The 23,080-nt window shown below is 38.6% G+C and overlaps 2 protein-coding genes across 2 annotated transcripts; one reads left to right on the top strand and one right to left on the bottom strand.

The window, feature by feature from the left end:
* Positions 1–177: 177 nt before the first annotated feature.
* Positions 178–18,791, top strand: Rbbp5 (retinoblastoma binding protein 5). The gene is made up of 11 exons (XM_071594521.1): positions 178–497; positions 570–595; positions 677–849; positions 1,786–1,903; positions 7,143–7,253; positions 7,367–7,548; positions 9,872–9,991; positions 11,919–12,072; positions 12,422–12,637; positions 14,236–14,512; positions 18,456–18,791. Exons 1-11 carry the CDS (start codon positions 479–481, stop codon positions 18,593–18,595), a joined length of 1,536 nt encoding a protein of 511 aa, XP_071450622.1. The 5' UTR covers positions 178–478; the 3' UTR covers positions 18,596–18,791.
* Positions 18,792–23,080, bottom strand: Tom40 (Translocase of outer membrane 40). Its single transcript, XM_071594522.1, has 6 exons — positions 22,487–23,080; positions 22,142–22,404; positions 21,923–22,028; positions 21,712–21,843; positions 21,451–21,630; positions 18,792–19,398 (listed from the first exon to the last, which is right to left on the bottom strand). Exons 1-6 carry the CDS (start codon positions 22,659–22,661, stop codon positions 19,259–19,261), a joined length of 996 nt encoding a protein of 331 aa, XP_071450623.1. The 5' UTR covers positions 22,662–23,080; the 3' UTR covers positions 18,792–19,258.

The following is a 23,080-nucleotide window of genomic DNA, read 5'->3' as shown; positions in this document are numbered from 1 at the left end:
TCATAATAAATATTTTGATGAATTACCAAGTTTAGTTAGAATAATTAGTATAGAGCAATTTTAAATATCTAAGTAAATTACTATTTAAATTCTATCGACATGAAATGGTGCAGCCATCTGTGATTCATTTATTAAACCATGCAGTAAATATCCGTGCGGGACGCGCTATTTCCTGATGCTCGCGAATCAAACGTAAACAAACTCTAATGCCAGTTATGTTAAGTATTCGAGCAGCATCAAAGGCATAAATAACTGGCGATGTTATAATCTTTTTTTGAAAATAGGTAATTTCCAAGATAGCCGAGGTGCTTCCATTTCTATTTGCGGCTTGGGTAATTGTGTAAACTCGTTTCGATTCGAAAGTTCGAAGCAAAACAGGGACGAAATTGGTGTTGTAAATGAGGAATTTGTTCGGTACTATCAGATTTTTCTTCGATCATGAGAACTAAAATATTCTGAAAATCATCAATTGGCAGTCATGAATCTTGAACTATTAGGTTTGTATTTATTTTGATGGTCATCTTTGTTGTTTGGAGAATGAAGGAATTAATTGCCTCGTTTATTTTCAGAATCTTTTGGACAGAACTATCCGGAGGTAAGACGCTTATATTTCTAATTTGATCCAGTTTGACACTTGTTTGTCGTTTCTGTGGATTTGATTTAACTTGCTTTTCAGGAGTTCGATGGTACTCTTGATTGCATTTCCCTTGCTGTTACGTGTGCATTTAATAGACGAGGTACACTTCTAGCGGTGGGATGCAACGATGGGCGTATCGTCCTGTGGGACTTCCTTACGAGGGGCATCGCAAAAATTATTAGCGCTCACGTGCATCCAGTTTGCTCGTTGAGGTTAGTAATATTACTTGGCCTAACTTTTTATAATTTTAAGTCAGTGTCATTATTGGTAAATCTGCTGGTAAACATTTAATATGAGACCTTACACATTAACATAAATAAAAAAACAGCACCCTGTCAGAGAACAATGAATCTTTCATCCGCGGATAGTGCCTCATTGTAAAGGTGGTTTTATATTTCCCCTCTGCTTGGTGGCTTATCGTTAAATTTTTTGGAGCAGCATGTGACAGTTTTCCGATCGATTTTTCAATTCGGCCTAATGTGTTATTGTGAATTCTAAATGAAAACTTAGTAATATTCATTAGGGTAAACCTTAGGCGTTGTTAGAAATGTTTTTTAATACACTACACACGCTTTGTGAACTAACCTATCAACGTATCAATAAAATATCAACAGCCATTTCTTGAAGTTTTTTCACTGGTTGTTTCTGTGTATTGAATTATTTTTCATACAGTACGCATTCTCAAGAATTATGAAATGCCTTTCCCTGAATTATTAGACGTTTAAATGATTTTAATGAAAAAACTCTCACTAATAATGTATATAGATACTCTGCAAAGGTGTTTAGGTGACAGATAATGTCATTCGAAGGCTGACACCCCAATACTCACTTTAAAACATAAGCATTTATTTATTTTTGGCGGTATAAGTTATTCAATAAACATTTTATGTTAACAATTTTGTATCTTCAGTGTAAGAGGCACCATTTAATACATGTTGTGAGAAGAGGTGGTAATGTCTGCAGCTGAAATGGACTTGGTAGAACACGAAAAACGTAAAAATATCACATTTCCTTTTGATTTTTACCATTGTGATGAGTGGATAATGTCATCTTAATTGTATGCAATGTTAATGGGGCAATAATGAAAACAAGGCATAACACATTTATCTATGCACCTGATGCAACATATGCTGTGCTTACTCTTGCAGCTGGTCAAGAAATGGCCACCGACTTCTAAGTGCTTCCACGGATAACAACGTGTGCATCTGGGATGTGTTGTCTGGTGAATGCGAACGGAAGTACCAGTTCCCTTCTCCCATACTGAAGGTCAGTGAATATGAAGCCAGATAGAATCAAGGCCCATTTTCTATGCTCTCTTGTGAGTTGCTGTGTTGACTATGTTAACTTTCAAATGTTTAAAATGCCAGACCTAGCCAATAGAGGATGTAGTTTTTTATATTTGTGCAATTGCCATTTGGGTTATGGATTCATTGCCCCCATAATTGTCACCAGGGTAACAGTTGTGTTGGGAGGTGTTGGAAATGATTTGTTTTCGGTGATGGGATGGATTGAAGAGGGAGAAATAGAAGGAGAGATGGGGCGGAGTTTCATTCGACACTGTGGTAGAGAGCAGAATGAGCTTTAAATAGTCTGGCTATGGTTGATCTTTCAGCGCTCCAGTGAAGAATGCAAACTAGATTACACACATGCACATGTGAGCTGTATGTAAAATGTATATTATGTACGTAATGTATATTATGTATGTAATGTATATTATGTATGTAATGTATATTATGTAAAAATTAAGGGAAAAGTGAGCATTTCTTACTTCCTTTCTAGGGAAGGGGTTGTTTCCAGGATATTCTTGTAATCCTTCCCCAACTAACATCATAGTGATCAACCCAAATGTTGGTGTGTTAGGTGAGGGTAGAGCTTGCCTAGTTCTGCTATTTACTAGCTCCCTTCCCTGTGCCACCCCTGGCTTCCCAGGGGGTTCTGGAACCAAAAAAATCACACAGCTTGGTTGAAGCATAGGGTGCGTGTGGAGGCATCCCCGAGCATTGAACCCAGACCCTCCAAGCAGTAGTTCCAATGCTTTACCCACTGGACTACCATATCCTCTTGACACCTACTGCTATTGTAAAAACCAGTGTTCCACCTACTAGCTTGTTTACTCAAATCTGTAAGTTCAAGAAAAAAGGCATGGTGTAGTTACATTGATGACCATTTGATGTCTCCTATAAAATGTAAATCAAGCAGTTTTCCAAAACAGTGGCCCAGGATAACCTAAACACATCATTAAATGAAGAACACGATGTATCTTTCCACTGTCCTTTATTTACGTACAACCGGTTTCAACGCTCAAGCGTCATAATCAGGTACAAATTAAACAAGTCGCAGTCCATCTATATACCGTTCATGAGGGAGAGGAGGGGTGGGTGAGAGAGAGGGGGGAGAAGGAGGGGAAAGAAAATGGGGTTGTGATTGGCATTGATGGGGAGGGGGGAGAGGGGTGTTAAGCGTCAGGACAGGTGCTTGGTTGGTTTACAGTGGGGTGGGGGGGTTTTTCGGGTCTATCTGAGAGGGAAAGGGGTACTTCCAGGATTGGGGAGACATATTCAAACAATAAATCGTTAACCAAATGACCCGTTGTTAAATTCTTCCTGATTTCGAGCTCTTCCCACTTGTCCATCCTCATTCCTTTTTCCATCTGGTGTATGAGTTCCGGGTTGAAATCACTCCCATGATTTTCTTCCCATAGATGCTTGGCAAAGTGTGATTGCTTGAGGTCAAAGTTCCTGAAACAGCATTTGTGTTCCTCCACCCGTGGTTTTAATGATCTCCCCGTTTGACTTATATATATAGCACTAAAGTTCCCACAAGTTAACTCATAAATGCCACTTTTATTTTGTTTTCCTACTTAGCCTTTCACCCCTCCTCTCCCTCATGAATGATATATAAATGGACCGTGACTTGATTAATTTGTACCTGATGATGATGAAACCTAAGCGTTGAAACTAGTGGTACATAAATAAGGAACAGTGAAAATATACATTGTGTTCTTCATTTAATGAACATGAACTTCCACAAAGTCGAGCCGGGAACAATTGAAAACCTAAACACATATTCCCTTTGTTTAGGGTAGCGTTTTAATTGAAAGTGTGAAGAGAATATTACGTAAAAGCAGAGCAGGTCTTCTTGCATTTAGGATTGAATGTATGAGATTTCCAATGAAAAGAATATTTGTTGCCTCTGAAGAGCTTGCTTTGATCCGTGAGCATTGGCGAGGGAGAGAGTTTTGTTTTTCAAATGGACTGCTTGTGCTTTTGAAATTTGGTGATTCATACGTTGGTGACGCTCACTTTCTACGCTGCAATTTTGAAAATTTTGCTTTGATTCCATTTTCTCAAAGGCTTGGGACTTGTTTGTTAGTTGACCTTTGGATTAAAATATATTTTGCATGCTAATAATTTATTTTAACTAATGATGTAGCCTCTTCGGTTCTCATGCAGTTGCTTCAAGTTTTCCTGTTCAAAGAGCAAAGCGCTTCAGTGAGTTCAAGAAGTTAACTTGCTTCAATGAGTTAACGGAAAGAGTCCCAGTGCACGTACATGATACGAGTAAGTGGCGATAGGAGGCAAATGAACCTCAGACACTTGCCGACCAAGGGTTGATGGCATAATTTCTATGATGGGGAAAATAATATAAAAAGGAACAAAAATGCATGCTTTGCGTGAAAAGTATTGGGAAAAGTTTTGGAAAAATTAATTTATTTCAGATATTAATACAATGCCTCAAAATTCTTGAAAGTACTTCTTCACTTGAGCATTGACAAACTTCTGCCAGCAGCTTTTCCACGACTCAAAGGCTACCTGATATGTGGATTGCTGAAGGTCCTTAAGGGTATGCATGCAACCTTCTTTGACCGCACTTAGGGTCCCATGCTGGTGTCTTTTGAGGGAGGATTTCACTTTAATAGGAATAGGAAATAGTAGTGTGCTGGTGCCAATTCGGGACTGTAAGGGGGTTGGGGAATTGTTGCAATGACGTTGAAGAAGGTCTTCGCAAGCCAACGCAGTTGACTCTGCTCTTTTGGTTATCTGCCCAAAGACCCTCAGGAGGACAAGTTTCTTGTGAAGGTCTTTTGCATGACCCAATTTTCAATGACAATGGAGTGCACTGTCACTGTCTTTTCAATGCCATTATGATCTGCAATCATACGCACACTCTTAACCGTTGATGGTCTGAATTCAGCCCTTCATGCAAGCATGTTAGGAAAAAATTGTTACTGATACTTTTTATACAAACCTTTTATATTTATAACTTGCTCAGTTATGTGCTGAGCATTGACCTTCAAGATTCTGTCATGCCCATTCATTGTTCCTTAGTAATGGCCTTGGCTCATCAAATGTACATTTGATGGAAAAACAGGGAATGACTCGGCTAGCAGCTCACTTTAGCCATCAAGATTATACTCTTTAGAGGGGCAATCGCTTTGGAAGATGCTCGCGAATGAATCATTGATTGAGTAGGCATGTGGTCCAATGCTCTCACGTTCGGAGGCACGCAAGATGTCCCCAAAATGGAAATGATTAATGCTTTTGCTGGAGATGATGTCTTCACTGTGCAAACCCTTCGAGCAGTTTCTTTTTTAGTCTGGCCCTTGACGAGGCCCTTGCATTGGGCTGTTAAAGGAAGCTTAATCTCTCTTAAGCAACTTCTTCCGAGTCAACCTATCCTGGCATCATTCATACATTGTGCCATACTTACTATTGCTATTTCCTTTCAATATTAATATCTTTATGATTCTTGCATTCCATCTTTCTCCCCTTATTACGTAAGTGCAAATGTTCATTCATGTGCTTCCGTATGTCGTTCTATATACCATTTACGTGCACTGCTTTTCTGTTTTTTTTTCTTCAAAATTTCTACATTTATTACGATTATAATTTCACTCAGTTTGGCTTCCCTGTAGTCATTTTCACTATCTGATGGCGATTGTTTCTTTTTGATTATCAGTTCCACTGTTGCATAACCCTTCGCTAGTGCTCCCTTCAAACTCTGCATTCACCCCAGGCAATATCGCCACTCTTCATCCGTATTGCGTTCATTCCTTTTCCCTCTCTGCACTCTGATTGATTTCTCCATTTGCCACATCAAAGCCGTTCTGCATTTTTTGGCTCCTACGAATCATATTTTCTCCCGCTTTCTCTGTAAAGAATCATATTAGATTTATTTATCTGTGAAATATTTTGAAATGACATTTCATTTAAAGTTATTTGGTATATTTTTATTTCTGTATATTTTTAAAGTTCTGTTCATCTGATTAGTTAGGTTACCCCGTGAATACTGCTCTACTGTTTGGTCGCCTTACCTCAAACTCCGTGTTCGTACAATCGAACGTGTTCAAAGGAAAATGTGTGCACAAAATTTCATTCTAATTCAGAGTTCTCAAAGAACTTTATAGCTATCATGGAATGTTACCTTTGCTAAGTCTTCCCTCCTTGTGTAAACAAAGAGAAAACAATAACATAAATTTTCATTATAAATTACTGCACATCAAGATTGATTCCTCTGACCTCGTAAGTGCAAGACCTTTCAGTGCCTCTGCATAGCACAAGGCATGAAGCACTCTTTGTAATTAGATATCATGCACAAAATTACACTTACTACTCCCCTGTAAGCATGATTATTAGAATGCCTACAGTTGTGATTATATTGACCTATTTTCTATCTCATCAGGATCCCTTAAAAATGTCACTAAAAATACCTGGAGAATGGCAAAATGCTAATAACTGCTGTCTGGATGTGGCTGTACATATCAATAGAGAGCATTCTAAAGAATTGGGTCAATTTTGTTAACCGATGCCACAAGGTCTATTTAATGACAACTACTAACATTTATCATTTTCTACCATCGTCTGTAGTGTAACAAATACTTTATCTCTTATGATTTGTTTTCATTTTTTTTTAATTAGTAATATTATTTAATATTGATATTTTGTGTGATTTAATTAACCTAAATAGTTTGTCTGAAGTAGTTAACCTAACCATTATGCGTGCCTGTACAAACAACTGAAAATATCTTTTAAGGTTTGCAAGTCAAAGATTCTTCTCAAGTCCTAAATTGTATTTTAATTACATTGAGCAGATTCAGGTGAGATGTAGTGGAAGTTCGTTATCATAAGAAAACAAATTTGCTCTTTTCCACAAGTTAATTGGTAACGCACTATGCATTTTGGTTCAGAGAACCATCTTCAGGTGCGAGACTTATACCTGGTGATGGTTCTGTGAATCAAAACGCATAGTAAGTTACTAATGAACTTGTGTAGAAGTGCAAATTTGTTTTCTCATTTATTATAATTCTCTCAATATGTATCTTTTTTTTGTAATTCATACCATATGTGAATTTTTTTTATAATTGTGGAAATAATCTATGTTTTGGCCTTTCTTTTTGTAAAAGGGTTCAATAATGCCCATCCCCATCAATAAATAAATATTCAGCTTATACTTTCATATTTGTTGATGCTATGATGCTAATTGGTCATTTCTCTTTCAAATTTAGGTCCAATTTCATCCACGCAACAGCTCACTGTTTCTTGTTTGTCCTATGCGGCATGCTGCTATTGTAGTCAGCACAGAGGGTCAGCATCAGACAGTCCCCGTTGATGATGACGTGAGTAAGCTTTGCTGTAGTCTTGGTCCATTTATTGCTGCTTTGCTCCCTGATAGACAAGTGTGTCCATGGGTTGATGAAGATGTTATTGACTTGAAATTCCTTTTCTGCAGTCTGATTTGAATATAGTGGCATCATTCGACCGGAGAGGCCAGTACATTTACACGGGGAATGCAAAAGGAAGGGTTTTGGTGCTCTCCAATCCGGCGTTGGAGGTCAAGGCGTCATTCAAAGTGACCCAGGGCACAACGAGTGCAACTGCCGTGAAGAGTATTGAGTTTGCACGTCGAGGCGAGTGAGTTGACCCGGCCACATCTTAATATTTTGTCGTGGTGAAGTGTAATTTAATATAGGCGTACACAAGCATGCTCGGGTATGTCATATTATTAATGTTCATGCTAGCACAACAACAGTCATTCTGTTTTATCCCCACCAAAGAAAAATTATGGCCTCCCCTCTTTTGAGGATAAATGGGTCATCTACGAGGTCTGTTCAAATGTATCATGACTTTAGTGTTTTTTCAAAAATTATTTATTTATTCATGAATATCTATTTTGTCCCCTTCAAAGTAATCCCCATTTGATATTATATGCTTGTGCCAACATTTTTTCCAACCCTCGAAGCACTTTAAAAAATCATTTTTTGTGATCTAGTTCAGCTCCTCCTTGAATGCAGTCTTTTTCGCGTCAATCGTAGCGAAGCATTGTCCTTTCATGGGCCTCTTCAGTTTCATGATCAAGAAAAAGTCACTGGGGGCCAGATCTGGGGAATACGGTGACTGCTGCATCATTAGTGCGTTGTTTTTGGCCAAAAATTTGCAGCGCTCAAGTAACGATGTGTGTGAGCAGGGGCGTTGTCATGGTGCAAAAGCCAATTTTTGTCCTTCCATAAATCTGGGCGTTTGAGGCAGATTGCTTTGCGCAAATTGCGTATAACTTGCAGTAAATATTCCTTATTTGCCGTTCTACCCTGTGGACTCAAGAACTCATCCCCTCACTCACGCCCCTGCAATCGAAGAAAACTGCGAGCAAAACTTAGCACATTCTACCCAACTTGGCGTGCTTTGTTTGGTTCGTGCTGCAGCTTCCATTGGGATGATTGAGATTTCGTTTCCACGTCTTAACCGTAAACCCAATATCCGTCACCAGTTACGACCCTCTGGAGCAAATTTGGGTCATCGCGGACCAAGTCCAACGCCTCATTAGCAACGTTAGTGCCTTGCTGTTTTTGGTCGAAATTGAGCAATTTTGATATAAATTTCGCGGCGACATGTGCCATGCTCAAATCATTGGTGTAGAAATCGAATGGCACGAGCCAATTGATATGTAGCCTGCAAAAATTCAAAATTTGCAATACTCTTTGGACAGACGTCGTACATAGGTATAGCACAAGAGGTTGTGATGACTCTAGGATAACTCTCCACAGTTGATCTGTGTTTGCCGAGAGCCCTGGGTGTGCTGGTGTGAAATTCTGGAAAGCACTCCCGAGAAAATTAAGAGAATAGATAATTTTTTATCATTTGAGTCTTAAACTGTATCAACTCCTTGGTGAGCATCAATGCTATTAGGTTGATGAATTCAAGTCCCTTTCTCTAGACGAATGATTTATTTCATAGATGACTCTTGTTACTGCTCCCGACTCCTGTTTTGGGTTTTGTCCATGCACTTGCTTATGTTTTTATTTTGAGATGCTTGCTGACTCTGGAATGTCAACTCTGGGATGTCAGCAAAGAATATCAGCAGACAATGTGTTTCATACTTGTTACAAACATGTCTTAGAGGAACCAATGAACATTATTATTAGTATTATGGTCATTATTACTCTCGTAATTCAGTTTGTTTAGTAATTTGTTTTCCTCATATAGTATTTATTTTCATTTTTGATATTTTATTTTTTGAAGAATTATTAACAAGTTTAGTTTTGTGTGCTGCTTCTGAAGATGCTCTGTAAAGACATTCATTTAATGTGATTTCGGCTTTATATTTTATATAGACATGGAGGGTAAGGGTTTTATAACTTAGTTTGTAAACAAGTGGTTAAAATGTAAGGTGGTAGATTTCTTCAGAGACGGAACTGTAAAGCTTGTGTATCATTAGGAGAAGCCCCTCAGCTTGAATGGCTGCTGTTTGGAAAAATAGTTTTAAGAGTGTGCCTTTCAAATGTATAAAATAAAACTTTGTCTTGTCACTAGGTACATATTTCCATTTCAAAACGTAATTTACTCTCGCATGACTCTCATTTGTTTTGAAGTTTAATGGAAACATAATTTCCTCACAGTATTATTATTTGTTCACATTTGTATGTAAATTATGGAATGTTGATTCTTATTCTGAAGGCCTCCATGATGGTCTGGCCGGTGAGGGCCTCGTTCTGTTTTCAGGGGTTTCCGTTGCATAGTTTGTGTCGTTGACCTCCCGCAAGATGGAAACCTGTGGAGAGCAGAATGAAGCCTTCACCTATTAATAACTGATTGGGTTCTATTACCTATCGACCGGTTTCATACGATGGGTGGTCATTGGTCATGTGAGCATCAATGTGCTCGATTATTGGAGCAACTTGTAAGTGTTCTCTTTGTAGCGAGTGGTGAGCTGTCTTATGTAATTTGATCTGTATTTCAGTTGTTTCCTGATAAACACTGCTGACCGGGTGATAAGGGTGTATTGCAGCAAGGAGGTTTTGACTTGTGGGACGGACGGTGAACCTGAGCCTATACAGAAATTACAAGATCTCGTCAACAAGTAAAGTTCATGTTCACTTGTTTAAAATTTATGTGGTCACATCCCTCATGCCATTCTCATCTGCAGAAGGAGAAGTCGTAAATTGATGGTTTTTTCAAAATTTCAGGGAAGTCATTGCCTTGTACTATATTCGTTCCTTGGTGCCGTGTCCTTGCCTCACTCTGTCCCAGTTGTGCATTTTCCACTAATGCTCTCCTCGGTCTGCTTATATTCCTTCCCCTGAGAGTCTAAATCCAGCATTCATTTACCCTATAATTTGTGAGTGTACTCCTTCCAAAGCCTTTCCTCTCATATGTCCATTGGGTGATTCACCTGTGTTGTCTATCGTGTTTTGACCTGACCAAATCCACTCAGCAGACTCACGTGTATATGCACTCCATATGCCCTTTGGTCAAAGTTTTTTTTAAGGCACCCACTCCTCGACCTATCTCTTGTATTTTTTTAGAATTTGGGGGTGGGTATTCTGGGACTTCAAAGTCGGTGGTCGGTTAAAGGAAGAATGGTGCCACGGTTACGACTGAGCATTGTGTCTGGTCCAGGTTTATTGGGGGGTGAGGGCCAGGAGCGGATGGCTTCTTAGAACCGTTGGATTTGTTTACCCATGAGGAAAGGAGTGGCTGCGTAGGGCCGCGTCTGGATTTTTCGTAAGTGAAAGTTGGTGGTCGAGGAAAGAGAAAACAAAATGGAAGGACGGTGCTGTTTGTTTTATGATGTTTCAGAGGGTCTGATCATGGCGTAGATGCAACGGAGTACGTTGAACCGTGTTGGGTTGTTTTACCCTCGAGGTCAATTTTATGTTAAGTAGAGGGGAGGTATAGGCGTATAATTGCTCATTGCACAGTATTGTATTGGGATCCGCCAAGTGCCTTCAAATCTCGATTAGCTCCGGAGCATCCATTTTTAATCCTTCAGGGAGGACATTTAGTGTTTCTGGGACAAAATTGCTTTCATGGTCACAATCTAAGAGGTGAATTGAATCGATGAACTGAAACGCGTTGTACGTTACAAATAAATGTGCATAAAATGGAAAATTTGTTTCTGTCATAATGATGCACTCCCACTACATCTTGTCTGAATCTGTTGAATATATTTAAGAGGTGCTTTGGGAAGAGGGAATATAAACTCTTTTAACATGGATGCTAGACAATTCCACCGAGTGAAGCCTAAAAGTATTAAATACAGCTATCATTTCATTGTGGATTTGCCGAGTGGTGTTCAAGCTTTCAAATAATGAAGGAACTTGATCAGACTGCAATCTTCTCCATAGTGTGATTTACTTCAATCTAAGGCTTCCCGAAAGAAATTAAGTTAACATGAATAGCTGCAATATGGCATATTAGATACATAAGGATCAATCAGTATGTACAATAAATTTTATCCAGATATCTTGTTTATTTCTCAGTGATAATTACTTAAAAGGAATACCCCCGCATATTTCCTCACGTGTCCCCTCTGGCAGCATCAAGTGACCTGACCCTGACTGCTGCGTACTCGCACTATCATCAACTCTTGACCTCGGTGCTCAACTATTGCCATCAATTTCAACATCGCACACTTTTCTTGATTATTTAACGTATGTTTAGGACATCCATGTGCCTTTCAATAATTTCTTTTGCCAATGATTGATTTTAGAAATTTTCTTAGCATACTTTATGTATGCCTTTTTTGGGGATTTGGTAGTCCAGTCCAGAGTTACTTATTATTTAAAAGTTTGAGCGAACCATTGGCAATATCACCTTCATGAATTATATTCATAATTGTCAGGATGTTGAACTTTCTATAGCTAATATGACATTATGGTATCAGGTCTAATGTCTTGGAATTGTACAGTAATGGTAAAAATGATGCATTGCCCCAAAACTAGTCGTCACAATCAATTATATTTTTAATAGTGTTGTCATCTCTTTGTTTCCAAACTGACGCTTAGGACGATGTGGAAAAAATGCTGCTTCTCCGGCGACGGAGAGTATGTATGTGCGGGGTCTGCTCGCATGCACGCGTTGTATATTTGGGAGAAGAGCATTGGGAATCTTGTGAAGATTCTACACGGAACCAAAGGAGAGCTCCTACTTGATGTTGCTGTAAGTTTTACTTTTAAGGACGTTTATTAATGATGCACTTTAATGTTTTATAAGCAAAACAAATGTCTATAAACAAGCCCGATGGCAGCGGACGCACAATGGTGCTACTTTCAAGACTTTTGAGCAAAAGTATCGATTCTGGCGATGAATAATTTTTCAATCAACTCAGTCCTACTACTTTTGGGACAGACTTGGAACAATGGGGATGTTGAATAAAGAGGTTAAGAGAAGTCAAGTGAAAATTTTCAAATGGAGTGTGGTTTTGTACGTCATGGGCTCTGCTCTCTTGCCAAACAAAACAAACCTTCCGACTGTTGTTGCACGAGTTGCTTTTGCTTTCCATTTTCAGTGGCATCCCGTCCGTCCCATTATTGCCTCGATTTCCAGCGGAGTGGTGTCGGTGTGGGCCCAAAACCAAGTGGAGAACTGGTCTGCCTTTGCCCCAGACTTCAAGGAGTTGGACGAAAATGTCGAGTATGATGAGAGAGAGTCTGAATTTGATTTGAGTGACGAGGACAAATCGGTGGAGGCTGGCCAGACGGAAAGGCAAGAAGATGACCTTGAGGTGAGGAGTGCACCAACTGTGCTGTTCACCAGCCTCTTATTACGAAGGACAAAGCGAATGAATGACTGATGACCGAAGAAAAACCATGCCCATTGCTCACAGTTGCAGATCATCGCTTTTAGATTGTTCTTTCAAAAATCTATTTCATCCGGATAACTACTGTCATTATGTTTTCCGATTTCCATTTAAAACTTGTGGCAAAATATTTTGTTCTTCGTAATTTTCCTTTGGAAATTAAGTTGTTCACTCAGGAATCCAAGTAATCAGGGAACCAAACAAACAAATTCTTACCTGGAAATCCAGGCGTTGTTCATGCCTCACCCTGTGCATTATGTTGTGGTGTTACTTATTTTGTGTACTTGTTTTGCATAAAGAGTATCAGGAAAAGTTTCAGAAAAATTGATTTATTTTAGATATTGCTTCAATTCCTCAGAATTCTTACATCCCTTTAGCATGGGCACACTTTTGCCAGTGGTTTTTCCACGGCTCCCTGGTAGGCGGAATGTCCGTAAGGGTATGCGTACAAGCTTCTTTGACAGCAATTAGGATCCCATGATAGTTGTCTCCTTTGAGGAGGATTGGGAAGAGGAATTAATCTGCTGGTGCCATGTCGGGGCTGTAAGGGGTTTTAGTCTGAATTCAGCACTTCACGCACACGTCATCAGTTCTTGACATCAAATGCTGTCCAGCTTTGAGGCTTGTCCTCCTCAGTTTCTCGGTCATTTTTGAAGAGCTTGTGCCACTTAAAAACTGCAGTTTGTGACATGCTTTCATCCTTGAAGCACTTGGCAAATCATGCATAACGTATCTGATTTCCCCAGTCCGACACCAAATGTGATGGCATACTGCTGTTCAATCGTTCCCTGCATTTTGTGTTTGTGCCGAGTCAATCGGCAGGGGTCCATTAAAAACTAGATCTAGCCTTGTACAAATGCTTGCAGGTGATTGGTGTTTGTTGAAGGTCAGGCCCTTCACCACCGAGCCTATGCGGTATGAGCACACTGCGATGTACAGTCATGTCAGGAAAATATTCTTCCCGTTACTTTTTATCCAAACCATGTATAACTAAATCCATGTTGAAATGAAGTGTCGTCATTGCTCTTATTCAATTAGTGTGCAAAGTAATTAAACAAAATAAATATGGTGGATAAAATAGAATATTCCTTCAAATGTTTTTTTGAGGCTGTTACTCCATATTTGACGAACTACTCTGATTCAACTATTCCTATATTGATCAGCATTAAACTTATCACTTATGGTCTCCGTTGTTGCATAGAAGCTTCAAGAATATTAAAATTAATGTGAGGACATTTTAAATAATTTGATTGTAAATAACTTTCTTTTTCAGTCGTAATTTTTTTGAGGCCTTGCTTTTTAATCGCATGCTGTGGTCAACCTGTTGATTCTGCAAATGCAGAATATTTTTGCTGTAATAAGGTTGCTTTAGTTGTAGTTATTAAGGGAGCCAGCTGACGGCTTAGATCATTGAATGGCTGAAATAGGGTTACTTAAAACATTATCCTTCACGTTTCACTAACTGTATTCTGATACTAATGAATATTTAGTGAAATCAATGAAAAGGAACATTTTGAATCCAGGTGGACGTGACGACCATTGAGAGGGTGGCGGCGTTCTGCAGCTCTGATGAAGAGGATGGTGGTCTGGAAGGGTCCGAGGAAACCCTGGAATACTTACCAATAGCACCAGAGGTCGAGGATCCGGAAGAGGGCTGGGGTGCGTCTGCCGGTGGGGGGGATGAGGGCAACTTAAGTGTCGGAGGGAAGAGGCCACCACCGCCAAGAAGTAAGGAGAATGTGCCCAAGAAGAAAAAATTCAGGTCGTTTGACATGGAGCTCCAAGGGGCACCTCTTGATGGTGGGTATGCCAATATGCGTGTGCTTCAGAGTGGAAGTGATTTTGCTGTTGGGTACAAGTGATATATCATTTTGATGACTCGCCATTCTTATGGTGTCCCTCGATGATTTTTTTTGATAGCATGAGTTTGATAGTATGTCCATATTGAGTCACTCGTGTAAAATTTTCCGTGGGGGAATGTCATGCAAACGGAGGCAATTCCATCTGAATCACTTCAGTGCGGCTGGCAAACTTTTCATTTCCTGCCAGTTGAGGCTTCTTTATACTAGTGATGCTGCTAAAGTTTAGACTCTCTCTCACTGCAAGAATGAATGTAAAGATGGTGATTTCTGTCTTACGGCACAAAATAATATCCAACCCATGGTGGAACATCTTTTTGAAAATTCTCTTTTACTATGTTTGAATCTCATTTTTGGAATTTTAGTTGGGACTTGTTCACTTACGGTGAAATCTTACCTTCAGATTCGAGAAATGGGAATCAACCAAACAAAGAAATTCTTACTGCATATATACTTTGTTTATGGCATTAAAATTGCAATGCTCTTTTATCTTTCCATTGATAAATATTCAGCAATATTAAATTGGTCTGGGAAATTAAGCACTCAATTTTTTTTAAATTATCTGTCTAGGAAAGAAAAATTTTTTGCAATAAATATGTGGTGTAAAATGTGGAAACAAACCTAGTCAAAACACCTGAACAATTATTATTATTTTATTATTATTAGGTAATCTACTGGTTAAGATAGGTTATTGGATGGACATAAATACTAATCAAATAATTTGTGACCGCTAGCGAAACACAACATCCTACTGTACATCTGGTCCCTCTTCAGCTCTGAATACTTTCTTCCTCCCTTCATCCCGTCCAACATCCCTATTCTGTTCCTTCCCTTTCCTCGTTTGCCTAACATTCTCCCCTCTATTACAGTCTTCAACATCCCACTGCCAGTCAATATCCCCTTCATCCATTTTTCCTGCCTCCATAGGATTTCTCCCAACATACCCCTCTCTTCGCACCTGAATAATAATGACTAATACTCCATGAATTTGTGGAAGATGCCACGACAGTAACTTTTAGCAGAGTCATCCGCTATATGATCATAACAATGCAACAATTTGTGTGTGAAAATTTTTTACCTTAACTGGGATTCAAACCGAGGTCCCTTGTTGTCTGGCCGAGTGCTTTTTAGCCAGTTAAGCTACTGAGGGGTTCTTTCACACTCCGAGACAATTGGGGCTTCAAAGGAACAAGATGCTGTGACGAAATACCATGCACAGGCATTTGTAGTTGTGAGTCCAAAACCTTGGAGTGCAAGAGGATGCCTCAATAGCTTGAACTGGCTTAGAAGAACTCGAAGCATTGGCTGAAAAGTAGAAAGAGCACAAGTTGAGGTGGTCGGGTCATGTTTTAGAATGGGACAGAGGCTATGTCGGGGAAAGGGTAACAAATCTGAATGTGGAGGGAGGAGATATGGATGGAGCATTTGAAGGGTTTGTTGAATTGCAGCATCAGGTTGAACGAAGTGTTGAATAGGACCTGTTGGTAATTGAAACTCTAATAAGCATAATTGGGAATAGAAGACTTGGTTCCATTGTCATCTTCACCACCCTTAACTGGTATTTGTCCAGTTCCTGCAGTAGTTTTACGTGTTGCGCTATCTTTTGCCGTTACGTAGATACTCGTTACGTTACGTGATCAACTCCTCTCCGTATCTCTTGTTGCCATATGGATCATCTGGACTGTTACCTTCCCGGAGCAAATTATGTCTAATTCAATTGGTTTGATTATTTATTTAGAATCATTTGATGTTTGTTTAGTTGGAAAAAAGCTATTTTTTAAAAATGCTCTTTCATCTATGAATGTTAATATCTTACAAAGAGAAATTACTCTTTAAGCTAAAATTTTACTAATGTTCAAATTTTGACTCCCAAGCTATATAATAATTATTTGACATGCTCGGATTCAGGAGGGATTAATTATTGACTTATCCGAAGTGAATTACATGCGGGTGGCACGGTATTTTGATTTTGTATCATTAAATAAAAAAATAAACTCATTTATATTTAAAATAACAAAAATTGCCATGCTGTAGATTTCTCTCTTACCTGGGTCTGTCAGAAATTCCAATACCCTAAAATCAGGGTAGAAAGTCAAGATTATCTATCCTCCATGGGATACCTACATAATGTTTGTTAATTTGTATGGAACTCGGAGCAAATAGGAGGCATGGTAGTCGAAGGTTTCACTAATTGTGACTGGAAGTTATGCTTCTCGACACCCCCAACTAAAAGGACAGGGTGTAGTTACCCTACTACCCAGCAAATTGTGTTCTGCACAGTGAAAGGAATTGGTCCCTTTACCATGTGAATTTCATCTGCTGATGGGTTTATTAGTACTACAAATTAATTCGGTAGTAGCCCTCCTCCGCACTTTAAACTGCCTTTTAGATTGTAAATTACATAGGCAAGATTAATTATGTAGGCTTGTTAACAAATTCAACTTCACAAATTTTTTGGCGCTAAGCTATTCGCAGTGAGAAGTTGTGGAACGGTTCCCCTTTGAGGTAACCTTAAGTTTCCTGACCTCCCCTCATCATACAGTTCATGAGTTACTCAGTTTTGTTCTTTGTATGCAGTGTCTCATTCTTGTAAATTAAAAAAAAAATATTGTCCTAAGATTCATTCATAATCCTTTGAAATGTTAAATGTCTTTGCTGAAATCAGCCAAGAAATGGACTGAAGTGATGTTGAAATGACTTGTGGCCTCCATTTTAGATGGCACCATTAGAGGACACCCCAGTGACAGCTGTAGCCACAACAAAGGCAAAATAGCTGTGAAGGCATGGCTTGGGGTATTTTTTTGCAAGGAAAACTTTTGCTCATAGCCATATTTGTTCCATGCTTAAATATTGCAATACATAATTATTATCTGCATATAATCATGACATAAATCCACAGGCTAAGATGCTAAAATAGCAATTTTTATAATATATGAGTAAGTACAAGCATTAACTAGAGTTTAGTCTTTTTACCATTAGATCACAAGTTAAAATGGCTCTAATAATATAATTAAGTTTCAAAGGTGAATCTTCTAAATGTACGTATGCTTAGTGAATAGAAATATTCTTCCCCCTAAACTCTAAAAAAATGTTAAAGAATAACATAGTTCGTTTTTATGTGATAACAGTCAATCTGAGAAGAATTTGGATTAATGAGTTTTATTTATCATTCTTTGCATCACTGTCTAGTGCCCAAGTTGGAAAACTGTTGTGCCTAAAATAAAACTGTAGGATGTGTAAAATATTTAATTCAACAAAAACATATAATGCTAAATGATGTAACTTACATTAACACCATCCTTACAGGAATTGGGAGGGAATATTTGATGGTGTTAATTATATGAAAAATGTTTGGTGTGGGGGATGATAGTTTTGGACAAAATTGGTTTCCATTGTATAATATTGAAATTTGTTTCTAGAATTTCCATCCAACATTCCCAGGAGCTACATTTTTTGGCATAGGTTTTTTTCCCCCTTTGATTCACAGAAACAGGGCAACAGGTATGCCTGCTGCTGGCATTCAGCCAGGGCAAATATATATGAGGGGAGGACGGACGTCTTAGGGTCAAAACACTCACTTCCAAATTATCCCAGGCATTACATATTGTGGTGAATAATTCAGAGAAAAAACTAAAGTCAAATATTAGCCAATGAGATGCTCGTTTGAGGTCATCTACTCAAAGGTAATGGAGATTACTCCATATTTGGCCTACAGTTGTCATGGAGGGGAACATACTTGTCTAAATCTTGGTCGAAGGTGCTGAAACAGATGTCGGAGCCATTTGAGTGTACTCTCTTCAGTGTGCTAACATTTGGAGAAGACATTTAAAGTACTTTGTAAGGAGGCTTTCCAAATGATATAATTTTAATTCTTTTTTTCACAGAAATTCACCCCTTACTAAGCAATCGAGTGAAGGACAAGCAGCAACCAGGCAGTAAAAAGAATGCAGCTGGAAGGCAGAAAGTGCACAGTGGCAAGAGTGAAGAAAAGAAAATGAAAGAAAAGGGGAAGATACCCAAATGATCTCAATTTTCTTTGTATATTCAATAATTTTGATCCATTAGATGTATCAGATTCAACATGTGCCTGTGCATAAACATTTATTTCATTTTGTAACTCATTGGGTATGCAAAAATTGTTAGCCAAGGAGATGGTGGACATAACTTGTTTAATTTTACAGTATTTGTCAGATATTGCACAACAATAAAATTACACGGTGTCCATGGATTTCACAATTTTAATCACTCAATTTATAATCATTAGTACCAGTCTTTTAACGATAAATTTAAGAGCTGGGCCTATCTAGACAACATGTAATAGACTAGCATTACATTTATTCCCATTGTTATTCACATGCCACTAAATGCAACATTCCAACGCTTTTCATAAATATCAGGCAACCCAACTCAAAAGGTGTCTTTTCTCTTTCACGAAGTGCTTCCTGGTGAAAAATAGAAGTTGCACTAAAAGCATTGAAGTCTGCACTCATGAGTGTTATCAAAATATTGAGTGACTCAAAAAAAAAAATTTTTTACTACAAAACGCTTTTCTGTTTTTGCAAGACTGACTAATTTCCATTCACAAAGATAAAATAATTTTACACTTCACACTAAATTATTATTCGAGCAATAATTTTCTACATAGGTTTTTGCTTGCATTTAATCCTATACAAACAACTATTACAGGTTAGCCAATAATCAGGCCGCAACCAAGTCGAAATTGGCTTTTAGGGTGATTCATCATTCCACTGACAGCAAATGTAAATGGAAGGGGGTGAAGCTTCTTTTCCAGCACTGCCCCCACCGTCCAATTGGAATCCACAACTCCTGAAAATTATAATAACACGCATTAAAGATTAAGCATACACATTTACCTAGAGGATAGAAATATAATTATGATCATTTATTGCCATATTCTAATTTAGAATATTTATCCGTTGTGAGTGGATGTATGGAGCAATTCGGATGATCAAAATGAAATACATCTTGATGATTCCCAAACATTATTCTCCGCCCTCCTCCTTAAATCACCTAGTCATGACGCCGTCACTTCTTTATACATGTACATGGTCACAATGTCCATTTTTCCTCTCTTCCTCATTCTGACTAGCAGAATATCACCAACAGTATTTCAACCATAAGATTAGGATTACAGCAGCCCATTCCATTCAGTATTAATTCCTTCAGGATTCAAGATAGCTTCACGTCTTGTCCTCCATAAGACATTTTACTTGGACTCTTTGAATGACAGGGTTAAGTAAACAAATCAGTGCATTTTCTACTTGACGTGGGACTGGAAATCTTGAGAACAAGGCGACCCCCTCCCTCTTCCCCCTTAAATTGTGCTGTCTGTTTGAATTGTTTACTGCTGCGAGGATGCAAGGAACGAACAAATTTTTAATAGGTATTCACTTACACTATCAAGACTTGCTAGCGTATTCTTAATGTCAGTATTTCAACCACAAGATTGGGTTTACAGCAGCCTATTCCATTCTTCTCCATTCAGTGGTAACTCCTTCACTCCCTCATAGCTTCTTGGTTTTATTTGGTCTTAATTTGTCGCATGTACTTGTCCCTAGGTCTTCCTTTCTATTTATGTTTCTAATTAAGCCCCTATGCCTCCAAGGTGCGTCCAGTTCATCTAGCTCTTGAGTTTTTCATATTGCCCTTTCCTCTCCTAATACTTCAGCATTCTCCTCTTCAGAACCATGTTTCCAAGGCTTCTCTTATTCTTTACTGGTCCACCTTTCCAATGTTCCATGCCTCTGGTGCATTAAGTACCACGCTCCATACGAACGTGCAGATGAACTTGCTTCCTTGTTTGCAACCTCACGTGTTTTGAACAAATTAACTAGTTGCTTCTCCTTCACGAACGCCTTCTTAGCTTGAACTGTTCTTCGCTACTTGCTGTCGGTCAAACTTCTTCCATCCCAAGTAATACAGCTGTCCATGTTGTACGTGAAGGATGCCTCGAGCTCTAGTTTCACTCCTGCCATCGTGATCTCTCACTTCAGCTCCTCTCTTCCACGCACAAGGGTTTTAGGTTCTCTTCTCGTTGATGCTCACATTATCCTCCCAAGTTGCTTGACTCATAGCATTCAGACTTGTGGCTTGCAGACTCCCTTGTTTCTCCACTACCGCTGTGGGGTCAGCTATGAACAAGAGCATGTCAATATCTTTGCCATTCACCCGGACCTCCTTGATGCCATATTCTAGTGCTTCTCGTCCAGCTCCTTTGTTCATTTCCACTTTTTCCACGTTTTTCAGATTACAATGTGTTAACCTTATAGTGGTCATGGATTATTCTTCTGTTGTTGAAGTCCATTCTAAGTGGCTCTAGTATCTTGAACATCTTGCTCCATTTAACATTGTTAAGCACCTCTCCCTTTTTCATCAATGCCACGGGTCATCACTCATTACAGCTAAATCAAACAGTATCGTTCAAAATGAATAGCAGTAGTTGTGTCAATTTATCAACTCCATCTAATTGGTGAAATATTTCATCGACTTGGTACGAATATGACCTCAAGTAGATTATTTACGAGCCACGACTCGGCAAATTATTTCAAAGCCAAACTCTGCAACTCTTGCCAATACAGTATAATTACAATTTATTAGTAATTTGGGAATTGTTTTAATTAGTTCTGACAGTAATAGTTATTCATAAAAATCTATTTCACTCAAACATTTATTTCACTTTCTAATAAGTGGTTAATTCAAATTATTTCAACTTACTGGTGAAATTAACTTATCCAATAATTCCCTTATAAATTCCAATAAAATAAAACCTATTCATGGATGAAGAGTTTAGAACTCAAAATTTAAATCGAACCAATGAAATTCATCCACGCAGAAAAGGTAATACCAATTTCTGCTTACCTCGGAATGAAAGGTTAGCTCTCGGAAGTTCAAGCTGATAGGCAATTGATGCTACTGATTCCTGTAGCCTTATATTTGTTTCCAATTCCACACCAAGTTGGAGCTGTTCACTAGCTCTTTGGTAATAACATACATGAAGTCCTGTTCCACCAATTGTTCCACTTAAAACCATATCAGTTCCTGAGTAACAGAATATTCGTATGATAAAACATTAAAAATATGGATAGCATAAAATTGGCAATGCATAACAACATAATTTACCAGTGTAACGAGCCGCGGCGGAAAGAAGAGCAATTTCTTTTCCAGGCACATTAGGGCCATACTGATAGGCCAATTCGGCTCCCAAAGCAACCCGTTCGGTCACGGACTGCAAGTAATGGGCCACAGCAACCCCTGCAAAAATTAATCGTGAGCACGCAAGGGCCAGAGCGCTTAAATGGTGATTTCACACAAAATAATTTAACATTCATACCAGATTCGTTTATTATGTCTGGATTTCCTAGCGTCAATGACGCAGTGTAATCTTTTCCTTTGTAGTCGGCGGAAATTTGTGCTGCCTGGATTTTACTGTTTTGTATCTACCAAAAGTAATGGAAAATTATTCTACAACTTATTAATGCCAGTAAAACACAATGTGTACCAGTGTGTGTGAGCCAGTAAAACAACAAGACTTCCATGGGCATATAATCACCTGAGTTGCAAATTTGGCTCTTAAACTGTTAGAAAATTGATGAATAATATTCGCGTTCAAATTGCCACTAGGGTCAATATCACCCAAAAGAACAGGAAAGGCTTCCGTAGGGGAGAACTGCTTGGTTCCTACATAAGTGGCTCCAAACCGATAGCCTGACGGTGTGATGGAACTCATGTTCAAGGTATGAGTGATCTGGAAATGATTACTTAAACCCTTGTTGACCATAAGTTTTGCACCTTCGAAATTAACTGGGAAAACATCTGTAAACAATTAAATATTAGTGCAAGTGATATTTTAGTAATACAAAAATATTTCAACTAATGCATTAAGCGAATACATTACCTTTGCATTTTTTATTTAAATCTTCCATTGTACCGGGGTTCTCAATGTTACTTTCTTTCGCCGATTCTCCCTTCCCTCCCGTTTGAGGATCAGGGCATACTAATGGTGGGGGAGGAGGAAAATTGTAAACATTTCCCCCACTAGGAGGTTGGCTTGTAGCGAGTACGTTACCCATATTTAAACTGGTAGTGTAAATGCTTCAATCTACCACAAAATGCACTCGAAGACAATGTCACAAACACGTTCGTTCACTAGTCACTAACCATTACGGCATGGCAAGCAGCAGCCATTTCAACTATTTCATCCAAATGATTACAATTAATGGCTAGAAGAGAAATTCTTCAAAACGCCTGGCAGTAAGTAATAGTCCTTATTAAAAATAAATGCTAAATATTCCCGATAGTACTTGAAAAACACAGTCAACGTGAGATCATTTAACCGATCCCCTTCATCAGAAACAGTTGAAGCCGGTAGACCAACTGAACTGAAGTTATTCTAAATTCTCACTGTTATCAAAAATTGTAGCTGATAAAGTATTCCATTGAATTTCAACGTTTTTAGCATATCTACACGTACTTTATTTTAAGCAACTGA

This window comes from Hetaerina americana, unplaced genomic scaffold, assembly GCF_022747635.1.
Source record: "Hetaerina americana unplaced genomic scaffold, ioHetAmer1.1.p SCAF_62, whole genome shotgun sequence".
NCBI classification, from domain to species: Eukaryota; Metazoa; Arthropoda; class Insecta; order Odonata; family Calopterygidae; genus Hetaerina; species Hetaerina americana.
The sequence above is the reverse complement of the archived record's forward strand: the minus strand, read 5'-3'. Positions and strand labels throughout refer to the sequence as shown.